This window comes from Antechinus flavipes, chromosome 6 (genome assembly GCF_016432865.1).
Source record: "Antechinus flavipes isolate AdamAnt ecotype Samford, QLD, Australia chromosome 6, AdamAnt_v2, whole genome shotgun sequence".
In the NCBI taxonomy this organism is placed as follows: domain Eukaryota; kingdom Metazoa; phylum Chordata; class Mammalia; order Dasyuromorphia; family Dasyuridae; genus Antechinus; species Antechinus flavipes.
Genome location: NC_067403.1, coordinates 80,930,869 through 80,943,421, shown reverse-complemented (window position 1 = coordinate 80,943,421; position 12,553 = coordinate 80,930,869). Strand labels below are relative to the sequence as shown.

Genomic DNA, 12,553 nt, shown 5'->3' with positions numbered 1-12,553 from the left:
TACCCAGGCAGGCAGCGCGGTGTAGGAGACAGGCTTGGGGTTAAGAGGACTTGGGTTCAAGGCCTGCCTCGGACCCGTCTGACCACAAGTAAGAGCTTTCAGAGCCCCAGGCAACTCTCCCAATTATCTATGAGATGCTAATGTACCAATGGAGGGGCCTTCTACATCAGGAGTTTTCCATACTGATAAAATTAGTAATAAAATTATAGGGAGGAAGGGAGAGAAGTAAGGAAGGAGGGAGAGAGAGAGGGAGAAAGGAAGGAAGGAGGGAGAGAGAGGGAGAAAGGAAGGAAGGAGGGAGGGAGAGAGTAAGGGAGAGAGAGGGAGAAAGGAAGGAAGGAAGGAAGGAGGGAGAGAGAGAGAAAAGAAGGAGAGAGGGAGAAAGGAAGGAGGGAGAGAGAGAAGGAGAAAGGAAGGAAGGAAGGAGAGAGAGAGAAAAGAAGGAGAGAGGGAGAAAGGAAGGAGGGAGGGAGAGAGTAAGGGAGAGAGAGGGAGGAAGGGAGAAAAAAGAGGGAGGGATATAGAAAGATAGAAACATACATATGTGTATGTATATATCTAAACTATACGGTTTAATATATAGTATATATAGTACTCTAACATATAGTGTGTGTATATATATACATGGGCACATACACACATACACTCTCTCACACATACACACATACGTTCTAACAATGAAGAGATATAAGGCAAAAGGCACCATAGAGATATACAGACAGAGACCTAGGGCACCATGAAGGCAAGCATTTTCCCCACAACGTTATGACTGAGCTACTACTTCATGTCTGCCAAGTGTTAAGCATTCCCTTAAGGTCTCTAACCTCAAGCACTTCTTCCTGGGCACATGGTTGTTGGGTCAAGGAGTGGGAACCATTTCTGCAGAATACTGGCACAGAGACACTTAAGGGGCTCCCATCATATTGTCCTCTCTGTTGCAGAAATGTCCTCCCTCCTTTCTCCCCACTGGTGATGGGGAGGTCATTTCCCAATGAAGTTCATTTCTGGATAGCTTTAATTATTGCAATTTTCTTTTTTTATTACACTGTGTGTGCCTCCCAGGATGCATCTTTCTAATGCTCCTACCCATTTCTGCACTCTAATTCCCTTTTCTATCTACCAGCTCATTAAGGACTTGAGAGCAGTATCAAATTCCCCATCCCCCATCATCTCTTCTGCAGTTCCTTCAACAGTCTCTCACCGGACATACTTTGCAGACACTAGTTTGTGAGCCATTTCTTTATAAACAATGTGACAGAAATGACTACAGGACACCCAGCAGAAACTGAGGACCATCCCCTCCTTCACTTTTACCACCATGCATCTATTAATGTCAACTGAGATGGAATATTCACAAAGCCCTTAGCACACAATTCCTGGTATACAGTGGGTGCTTAATAAGTGCTTATTCCATTCGCAGTATCTTTTTTGGCAACCAGATCATACTTCAGCTTGCAGTCAACTAAGAGGCCTAAGTCTATTTCACATGGACATCTGTTAAAACATCCCTTCCCATCCTTCCCAAGGATGTGTTCTACAAACAGAATTAAAGGGCCTGTCTGAGTCATCGATCAAAGAACTGAAAGAAGCCAACTCAAGCTGTCCCTCTGAGTTAACAAAAGTCAGTTAAATAAAACTTTCTGTGCAAAGATTCAATCAACTACAAATCCATATAGTTCCAGCCAGTAAACACGTCTCCACATGATTCACAAAAATGTAATGAGAAAAGGAGTGGCTGAAATTCAGACTACATTAGGTTTATAGATCAGAGAAATGCTACCACAGTCTAACAACACCCCAAAAAGGAGGTGAGATTAGTTTGCACTGATTTATTCTGAGTAAACCAAAGGCTGCCTCCTCATCTTCACCATTTTCAGTGCTAATAGTTTGCAAACCATCTTATTTGATCAACAGTACAAGTATTTTAGAGTCCTCTGTCCAAGGCTCCTCCTGCAGTTTGGACCCTAATTGTTCCTGAAAAAAAGAAAAACAACAACATGGCCTTCTTCCCCACCCCCAAAGTCCATAAAGCAAGGTAACTGATTTTATTTTAGGATTTTGGAAAAAATAAAATGTGATAAAATTTAAAAAGCATAATTTCAGAGGGCATACTTACACAGACAGGTGGAGAAGACACAAGTGTACAGTGTCAACATTGCAGATATGAATCCACTTCAAAGCATGCCCACTGCTGCCAAGGGAAACAGTGCAAACAGGTTGGAACTAAGGGCATCAGTGGTGCACTCACAGCTGGGAATACACATGCACTGACCAAGCGGGGGTCTCAGCATCCTAAGAGTCTCCCTCTTAGATACAACTAGAATTGACATGCCCTTTTAAAGGATACCTGAAATCTCCACCAGAGATCTGGGCTTTTGCTCTAAGAAAATTACCCAATCTCAATTATTTTTTATCTATAATATGTTTGCACCTCTTTCCAAATTACAGAACAAAAACTACAAAACTCTTGATTTCAACAAGAAAAATCCATAGGTTGATTTTTTTCCCCTGCTTTTTAAAGCTGCTAGAAATTGGACTTATACCAAAAAAATTTTCATTTCTGAAGAGCTCAAAGAATGTACTGACTACTACATCTGAGACCTAAAAGAAATCAATCCAGGGCCAAATGGAAATTAGAAATTTTTTTAAAAGATAGTCTGTCTTGTCATTATAAATCTGTTTGTTTACATAAGGAGTCTGTCTATGGGAGGGAGTCTAAAAACATCTGATGGAAGCAAATGGTATTCTCTTAATTAAGTGACACCAAGAACAGAAGACACAGACAGTAGGGACATGGTGGTAGTGCCAAATAATTTTAGTAAGCAAGAAAGAAATTTGCTTAATTTCCTTATTTAAAAAAAAATCTATTTGCAAACCTAAGCCAAGAGATAATTTAAAAGAAAAAGGAGTGGCAACTTCCCCACTATGAAAAAAAAAATCACTTGCATTATTGATCACATATTCCTATCAAACATAAAACAAAGATTTCATGTCTAGGACAACCGGCAGAATTTACTTTTTCTTAGTATATATTGCTTCAAACTTTCCCTCATAGGAAACTTGTTCTAAACAGTCATATCTTGGCTACAACTTTCTGTGTAAAAATATTTTTAAAATTCAGTGCCATAACCCAAACCAAAAGGAACACATAAACAGACTCTTATTACAAACAGATCCAGGACAGATATACTAGGAAGCTCATTACCACAAGAATGGAAAGATTACCATTATTTTTCCTGGAAATTTCTTGCAAGTCTGACTGGTGGTGAGGTGAGCTTTTGGGGAAGTGATTTTCAGGTAGCTTCTTTGAGGTCTTCAGAGGGCAGAGCTCCCTTTCCTTGAGCTCAGGTACAGTCTCTGAAGTTTTAAGTTCAGTTTCCTTAGGAAACATACATCTTTGCATTTCCTCCTTCATGTCACATTCTGAAGAAGGGTTCTTCACAATTAGGTTATTTTTCAGGGCATTCTCCTCTTTATTCAGAAAGTTTCCAGGGAGGGTTAAATTCTTTTGCAGGTTCACATTTAGGCCATTGGCATATTTTAGGCTAATCCAACTCTCACTGACAGCTTCCGCACAAGCGTCCTCCTTCGGGGCAGACGCTGAGCTTCCAGGGAGTGGGCTCTGCTTGTCATCAGGATTCGCACTGGTGTTAGAGGCCCCCACCGGGCTGGCTTTCTGTTTGCTATAGTACACAGAACACTTATGCTTTTTCTGAGTGTGGCTATAGGTGGCAGGACTTCTCTTGGTGGCATTTTGGATCCTGTTTGGGGGAGCGCTGACCGAGAGGAAGCCCTTCCCTCTGCCTTTATCGGAAGGACTGTAGGAATCTAGGAACGTCTTGCAACTGCTTCTGAAGTGAAGAGGAAAAACATGTTGCTTCAAAAAAAAACCACAACCAAATTTTATAACAGCTTGGGTTTTTATCTGGAACTCTGTAAGGAGTGATAGTGGCCTAACTTAAGGGAAAAAACAGGGGACTTTAAGCTTAGCTTTGCAAAACAGAGTCCAACAGCCACTCAGTAAGGGAAGAAGTGCTTTTCCCCTATTTTCCTGATGTGGAAATGGCCTGAAAACAAGGTAGTGACTTGTGCAAGGTCACACAGCTCAACAAAAGGTAGGGAATTCATCTCAGGCCTTCTAAATCCAAAAGAACTGCCTTCTTAAACCTAAATCCTAAAGGATTTCTGCTTTTCCCACTTCTAAATATTCACTTGCCAAGAACTACTGTTCTTTTCTGCCAATAGAATTAATAAAAGAATCAATAAAAACGGAGCCTTTCCACTGGTAGACACCTGATTATAAAGGAATGAACTCAACCATGTGTCAGCCAGTGAAGTTTGCCAAGAGAAAAGTTTACACGAATTTCAAAATGCAAATCTTTGTGCATATACCACAGAGAATAATCTCTGGAATGGAAAAAATATATCAATATAACCACAAGCATTCTTACTTGTAAGATTCAGGACTGATTACATCAACTGGACTGCTATTCTGTTGTGAAGATGAAATAGGATTGTGTCTCTGTCTGGACTTCATGAACTCCATTAGGATGTACTGTGCCTGGTGGAAGGCTATTAAGATCACACCCAACAGGGACAAGCTGAGGAAGAAAGCAATAAGCTTTATAATTACATGGCTGTAAGACAACAAAAACCAAGTTTGCTTCATAATGGAGAACAACATTTAAACGCTGGCCTAATTCTCAAAACACTCGAAGTGAAACTTCTACAACAACATAAGAAATTGAACATTCTAAACTATATCCCAAATATTTGCTCAAGTTTCTAAAAATAAAAATAAATATAAGATACAAGTATTTTTCTCTGAAAAAAATATAATAAAAACAAAAGCCTTAGTCTTATTCATTTGGCAGGAACTAGATACTGTCCTAGGGTCTGGGAGAAATACAAAGATTAATTAAAACAAACAATCAACATATAAGATGGTCCAATAAATAGGAAGTACTATATGTCAAGATCATGATATGCACACAAAAAAGTCCAAAATAATTAGGAAGTGATTGAATTTGTTGCTATATGTCAAGACCATAATACACAAATTTTTAAAAGATGACAAGCTAAGGAAATTGGTTTTTATTTGGTTAGTAACAGGAAGCTAATTGAAAGGTTTTAAGTACAAGAGTGACAACTAGATTTTGTGTGCAAGATTAATCTGACATTTTTAAATAGACTGAATGGGGGAAAGATACTACTGCAAAAAGATTACTGAAGTAGACTAAATCAGTAAGCCTGTACCAAGATGGCAGTAGTGAAAAAGAAAGGAAGGGATGATAAAATGAAGATAGGCTTAAGGACCTCTAAGGTCCTTTCCAAATATAAATTTACAATTCCATGCTTAGTAATGCAGAATATAGGAATAAAGGTAAAGAGTCTAAGATAATATCAAAGATTTTGATTATTGAGAGTGACAAGAAATCAGAAGGAAGATTTGATTTTTGATGTTTCAGATATGTTGGCTCGAAAGTGTTTCTGAAACACTAAGACAGACTTATAATAGCCAGAAGTTGAAAATGCAAGTCTGGAGTTGAGGAGAAAGAGGTCAGAATTACAGAAATATTTACAAGTAAGCAAACACATATGAGACTCACAGATGAACTGAAATGAGTAGATAAAACTCCCAAGGAAGGGTATATGGATAAAGAAGGTATAAAAAGTTAGGAAATACATTATTTTAAGAGATTGGGAAGGGGAGCCAGTGAAGGAAACTCAGAAATAGAAATAAAACCAGGAAAATATTATCACAGATGTCAAGGGAGGTTAATGGACATCCCAGAAGGCAATCTCAAGGGAAGGTTCTAATTGGCCCCGGAAAGAAGAACTAAGAACAATCATTAGGAGTTTTAAAGGAACAATCCAAAATAGGGAAAAGATGTCTTAGAAGACAATTTGTCCCTCAATGGAGGTCCTTAAGCAAAGGTTGATACTTTAGGAGTCTGTTCTAGTAGAGATTTTTCTTTTTTAAATTTTTTTTTTGCTAGTGCTACACCCTATACATAATAAGTGCTTGATACTTACTAAATTAAAGGGAACTTAGTAGAGAAAAGGGAAAATTGGTTAAAAGTGTGAGATGTTATGATACGACAAGGAAAATAGACAGCAAACATAATTGGATTAAATAAATATTAAATTCCCAATTTACTTGGCTAATGTGGCATTTCTATTTGATTGGCTGACATCACCAATGAATATGGTCCACTAAGCCATGATTATTGTGCCAAGTCCTCATAACAAAAAGAAAACTAACAATTAGAGGTTATTGCTAGTTTACACAGGTAAGGTAAGCAGGCTCAAAGCAATACAAAATTGTCACTTGCACAGGCTCTGATTACTCATTACACTAGGATACCATATGTTCATGCACTCTGTAAGCACCCACCTGATAATTTCTGCTCCCTAAAAAAGGGTTCAGAGGAAGTTTATCGACGTGAAAAATCAGTGCTTTACCTGACAAAGAGGACTGTGAGTTTCCAGAAAGATTCTTCCCAGCTGGGTCCTGGCACGACATCAGCACATAAGGGTAACAAGTGATGAGGAAGGGTGACGTTGAGCGTAAAATGAAATTCTAGGTCCGCAGCCGTGACGAGAGTCAGCTCCCGAATAACCCATGAAGAAGTGAAGTCAGGAGTAAACCTGTCAACAAAAGGTATCTCCCATTTACTACAGAGTCCTGCAGGCTCTTCTTAGTCATTATTATCTAAGAGAGGGATCCCTAATCTGGGGACCATGAACCTGTTTTTCCAATATTTTGATAATTTTGTTTCCATATAACTTATTTCCTTTGCAATCCTTTGTTTTAATTTAATGCATTTAAAACATCATTCTGAGAGGAGGTCCATAGACTTCCTCAGAATTCCAAAGGGATCCATGACAGAAAAAAAGGGCTAAAGAGTTAAAGCTGAAAACTAATGAAGAAGACAGCAATACCATAATCCTCTAGAACGCTAAACAGTTTGCCAATCATTTGTTCTTCCACCTGGAATTTAATTCAGCTTAACAATATATCCCCCAGATATGTGAAAATAATACACCCTCCCAATTTTATGGGTCAGCTATCTTGAAGGCTGGTATCAATTCAATTTCATTCACTGTCATTTTTAAGGCTCCAGACTTACTGGAGCAGAAATTCTAACCCTTCCTGCTACCATGGTCACTGCTACTCTTTCAGCTAACAGTTATGTACTATTAAGTAAGATGTCCCTCGCCACCCCAAAAATGAATTTCTCTGTCAGAAAGATCAGTGCCATTGCTAAACAAACAACACACACACACACACACACACACACACACACACGAGATATAAGGATTAATTAGTTTTTAAAAGAGATTTGCGATATGAAAAATCACTAATAATAAAACATCAGATTTACTAGAAATAGAAATAAAACTAAGATTCTTGGGAGAGAAAGGTGGCCTAAAAAAAGTGGGAGAAACCATATGACCCATGATCATGCAGGGAAAATAGTATGTACTACTGTAGGCTCCAAATCCCTAAAGAGATTGGTAACTAAGGGGTCATTGCTCTCCAGCAATTCCTGCAATAGTTCCAACCATTTTAGCCAAGTGAACCTTCCTCAAAGGAAGAGGAAACTGTCTGAGAAAGAGTATGGCTTTTAATGTTCCTTCCTTTTCTATCACTCTAAAATCAATAAGTCAGATTTTAAGTGAGTTTTAGTGGAATGATTTTCAATCCATGGATCTGTTTGAATCACTTAACCTTTCTCTACTCCAGGTGCCTCGCCTATATGACGAGGTTATATTAAATGATCCCCAAGCTCCCTCCAAATTCTAAATCTACCACCCTAGAATTATAATCTCTACCCTAGTTAATGATGTCTGAAATCTCTTTAATAAGGGAAATAAGACTTTCCCAATTAGTGAGAAAATGCAAAAAAAGAAAAAAGAAAAAGAAAAAACCAAACTGAGGAAATACTTGACTTACTAAATCAACAAAACATTAAATTGGTCCAATTTTTTCATTTTTACAAATGACCAATTTTTTCACTTGTAAAATTAAGGCATAAGACTAGATAGCCTCTGAGGATTTTTCCAATTGTAGATACTAATTCTGAATCCTATTATTCTAGAATCTTAACCTATATTCTAAATAAGGGCCACACATAGATGCATTAAGAGTAGAAGGAAAATGTTTAATGGAAAGAATGTTGATTTTGCAGTCAGAGAAGATTTGGGTTTAAATTTAACCATGGGTACCAACTAGCTTTGTGATCCTGGGGAAAAATGATTTTAACTTCTTCTAAGCCTCAGTTTCTTTAATCATCTAGCAGATATAATAAATCACATAGCACCCTCATAGAGATTCATGAAATTTCTAATGAGATGATATAAGTAAAGCTTCAAAACTGCGTGCACATATGCGTGCACACACACACACACACATACACACACACATACACATACACACAATGGTTTTTTTATGTAAAACTTCAGCTATCGTATTGTATCCCATCTCCAAAAAAACCACCCCCCAAAAAAATCCCCAAGCTTGTTAATTTTGTTTAGAATCAACTTGATCCATAGAAAACCTTCAACTAAATATGGACAAAAACAAGATATGAACTGAGACCTGTAATTTCAAAAGCAGTTAACTCAGGATATGATTTAATTATAAATAGTCTTAATTACAAGGGGATTCCATAAGGGACATAGCAAAGAACGCATCAGGATTACCATTTTTTTTCTGAACTGACAGCTGATTTCCTCCTCTCCCCTACCCCCACCCTCTAATTTTAAGGAAGAAGAAATCAAGAAAAAGAGAGGTGGCCCCAAGTGGCTAGATTTTTTTTTAAAGAACAAAAAACTTCTAAGTTTCATAAAGCCCACTTTCAAAATGGCATGCCATATTTTCATGAAATTGGACTGCAGTCATTTGATGGATTTCTATTCAACAAAAAGGATACTCCTGTGCACATTAAATAAAAATCTTTTTAAAAAAATGACAACTTCAGAGTTTGTCCAACTAGTGATCACAGCCAAATGAACTACTGAGAGTTTGCTCACAGATGCTATCAAGAAAATGGATTGGCTTTCTATTTACAAGCATTATGAAAATGTCGAATAAAAAGCAAACTAGAGCTTTCCTCTAGTTGCAAAGAATTATGTATGAGAGGGAGAAAACAAATTAAGAGACCTATAAACTATAAGGGGGAAAAAAGAGCCAAGTTTCACTGTGAAATAAAAAGGAAAAAAATCTGACTTTTTTTTTTCCAACCTGCTCTTGCGCAAAACATTATACATTATAGGTATGCTATGATTTAAAATAAAAGTATATTCAAATATTTTGATACAATATACACAGATTTCAAAACACACTGTTTGTGTTTCTCCCCTATTAGTTTAAATGTAAGAGGCAAAATTCACAATTCAAATAAAGTGAAATATTGCTAAATTCCCAAGCTTACACAATGCTGATCTCCCGGGATGAGTTTGGATCCAGGGAAAACTCTCGGCAGCCAAGCACTTCAAATCCATAGCCTTGGCAATTATATCCATTGATCTTCATTGAGGAAACTGTTGTGGTAAGAAGACCAACATTCTCAACCTTGAAATTTTTGGTAATGGATAAGATTTGCTTGCTGTCCTTCAATTCTAGGGAAGACAAAAGTAACATTTGGTAAGGAAATCATGGTTAAATGTTTTGAAAATGATATATCAACAGGAGTTATTAATCATCACAGATGACACAATCAAAATCAATCAGCATTAACTTGACAAAGTGTAATTTCAGCTTAACTTCTGCAACCATTCTATTTATCTCAAGGAATCATAAATTTGAGGGTTTTTACAATCTGGCTTTTCTCTATACAAGACTATACACACACAAATTAGTAAACATAAAATAATCTGAGAGTAAAGATATCACCAAATCAGAGGAAAGTAAGAGTGGGTGAGGGAGAAAGGGGACTGATGAAGTTTCAATAGATGGAGATGGTAGCATCTTTTAAGCTTTTAAGAAAAATAAAAATTCTGAGAGACAGAGATCAAGAAATGAGTTTATTCCAGGAATGGGACATAGTCTAGAGTTTAGGGGATAACAGGTAAACTAACTTTGGCTATCACATGGAACTTGGAACAAGGAAGTTATGTAAAATAAAGATTAGAAAGGTAGGAAAAGGAAGTTTTCCCTCATTCCTCTTAATTCTGGTGCCTTCTCATTACTATTTCCTACTTCTCCTGTATATAACTTACTTTGTATAAATTTGCTAGTATAGTCTCTTACAATTAGATCTAATTAGCTTAATTAGATTAAGCTTCTTTTTGCAACTCCAACGCTTAGTATAGTGGCTAGCACATAGTAAGTGCTTATTAATAATTACTGAATTAATTGAATTGAATAGGCTGAGAAGTATGTATTTTTTCCTAGGGGCAATAGGAAGTTATTGCTGACATGAACAGGGGAATGGGATGGTCTGATCTCTACCTAAGGGGAGAGAACAAAATTAGGGAGATTAATACAGAAATAGTCCAAGTGAGAGATGATTAAAAGGTCTGAACTAGAGTGGGAGCTGTGTGAGTAGAGAAAAAAGGGAAGAGATATGTTGGTGGTGGAATCAAGATTTGCAAAGTGACTGGATACAAGTATCTATACAGATTTCAAAATACACTGCTCCTAGGCTCTCCCCCCTCAACTATTGAAATGTAAGAGTCAAGGTTCACATTTCACATAAAAACAAATACTGTTAAGCCTCCAAGCTTACACAATGCTAATCAAGGGAAGGAAAGGAGGCAAGGATGATTTAATTGGGTAAAAGCCTGAGGTGGCAGTACATTAACAGAACAATTCCACAAAGGATGAATGGGAAAACCATGAGGACTATGTACAGCATCCTGAATCCAAGATGGGGAAGGAGTCCCAGCAAATGAGATACAGAACTAGAATTCCAGAGCTGGATAATTTGTGAATAAGATTCAGGATAGGGAGTTAATGAGCTCGAGAAGGGAGAGAGGAAGAGAATTTAGTTAAGGGAATGCAGAGGAGAACCACCATCCTGATAATGATCCAGGAAAGCAGCTCTGAGATGGAGCAGTCAGATGTCCTAGCAACACCAAGAGTGGAAAGTGATTTTAAAATAATATTTTTAAAAACTCCAAAGCCCATAATCCACCTCTTAGGTCTCACACCAGTTTCAGCACTTACTATCCATGTGTCCTCAACCAAGACCGTTAATTTCTCTATGCTTCCTCTACTGGAAATTCAGGGTATCTGAATAATCTACTTTATTATACTGTTACAATGTGGCTGCCTAAGTAAGCACTATGTAAAGGGAATGTCATCATTATCAACATCATCATCATTATTATTCTCCTTCTGTCTATGGTTACTCTGTGTGTGCTATTTCACTAAGATGCTGCCCTCTGGGCTCATCACATGCACAGGTAAAATTATCTCCCTCACGTCTGCTCCTATAAAAGTCTTATGCAGCTAGAACCTATCCATTCAGGTCTGGTGTCCAGAATCAGTCAGCACCTGGGAGAGCCAGGACACTAGCCATTCTGGGTCTCTCTGAAGGCAGACACAAGACACTGGAGAGCTGACTCCAATTGGTTAGATTAGGAGGGTAAGTCATGACTAATGAAGCATTTGCCTCTTGTCTAATAGCGTATTGGCATAGGATCTGTGGACATAATTTATGATTTTATCCATTATAAAAGTCAAATAGACTGCAGATGATTAATTCATTCAACTAAAAATGACCAATAAGCATCTTTGGAGATGATAAATAGAGCACAGTTAAATGCTGCATATGATTTTTTTAAAAAGGAATTTAGATCTTAAAAAAGTATATCCATCTATAAATTTTTAAATTTTCCACCAATGTATTCTCTACTGCTAAATTCATGTTATATTATATGTATACAGATACAAGTAATTACCACAATTAATTGTTTTCATTCAGTCTAAAATGTTAATCTAACAGTAAAGTGTTTTAAGTTCAGAGTCAAACAAGTTTTAAAATCAGAGTGGTACCACAGATCTATCTGAATGGCTGGGTTCTAACTCTCCAACCAAAAAAGGGCACGCTGGGTCTCCTGAGTCTTCTTTTAGTCTCATTTCTCATAAGCAAGTAATTGGTATAAAGTCAGATTAATTTTCTCATTCACTATGATTCTAATAACACTATCCTGAATATTTAACAGAGAAAAAAATTGCTTTAGCATCTAAATCTACTAAGGGCAAGCCACAATGTTTTGGTGATAAAGGGGCCAGATTATAGCTCTTTGTGGCCATTCTTATTTTAATTATCAGGAACAAGACTTGATTTAGGCCTTGACCATTCAGTACAATATGTTCCCATTCAGGTGTAGGAATTCTTAATACTCACGCCGTCGGCAGTCCATGAGAGTGGACTCAGGCACCTTAAACCTAAGGGATCCTCCAGTACCAGGAAGCCTTCCACCTACTTTCAGTAACTCTCTCGCTCCAAACCCTTCCACAGTGATCATATCAAAAATGGTCAAGTTATTTCTTTTAAAGAGAAAGAAAAACAATTATTTTTTTTTTAATTTCTAAACA

The 12,553-nt window shown here is 37.3% G+C and overlaps 1 protein-coding gene across 2 annotated transcripts in view; it reads right to left on the bottom strand.

Annotated features, from left to right (window-relative positions):
- The window catches only part of TMEM131L (transmembrane 131 like), a 149,966-nt gene that overhangs the window by 30,947 nt on the left and 106,466 nt on the right, over positions 1 to 12,553 (bottom strand). Inside the window, exons 21-25 of one of the 2 annotated variants that reach the window (XM_051966447.1) lie at positions 12,363 to 12,505; positions 9,441 to 9,627; positions 6,466 to 6,651; positions 4,452 to 4,601; positions 3,226 to 3,851 (exon numbers count right to left, since the gene is read on the bottom strand). In XM_051966447.1, coding sequence (XP_051822407.1) covers positions 3,226 to 3,851; positions 4,452 to 4,601; positions 6,466 to 6,651; positions 9,441 to 9,627; positions 12,363 to 12,505 — 1,292 coding nt within the window. The remainder of the gene's footprint in view (positions 1 to 3,225; positions 3,852 to 4,451; positions 4,602 to 6,465; positions 6,652 to 9,440; positions 9,628 to 12,362; positions 12,506 to 12,553) is intronic. The other variant, XM_051966448.1, reaches the window with a different exon arrangement.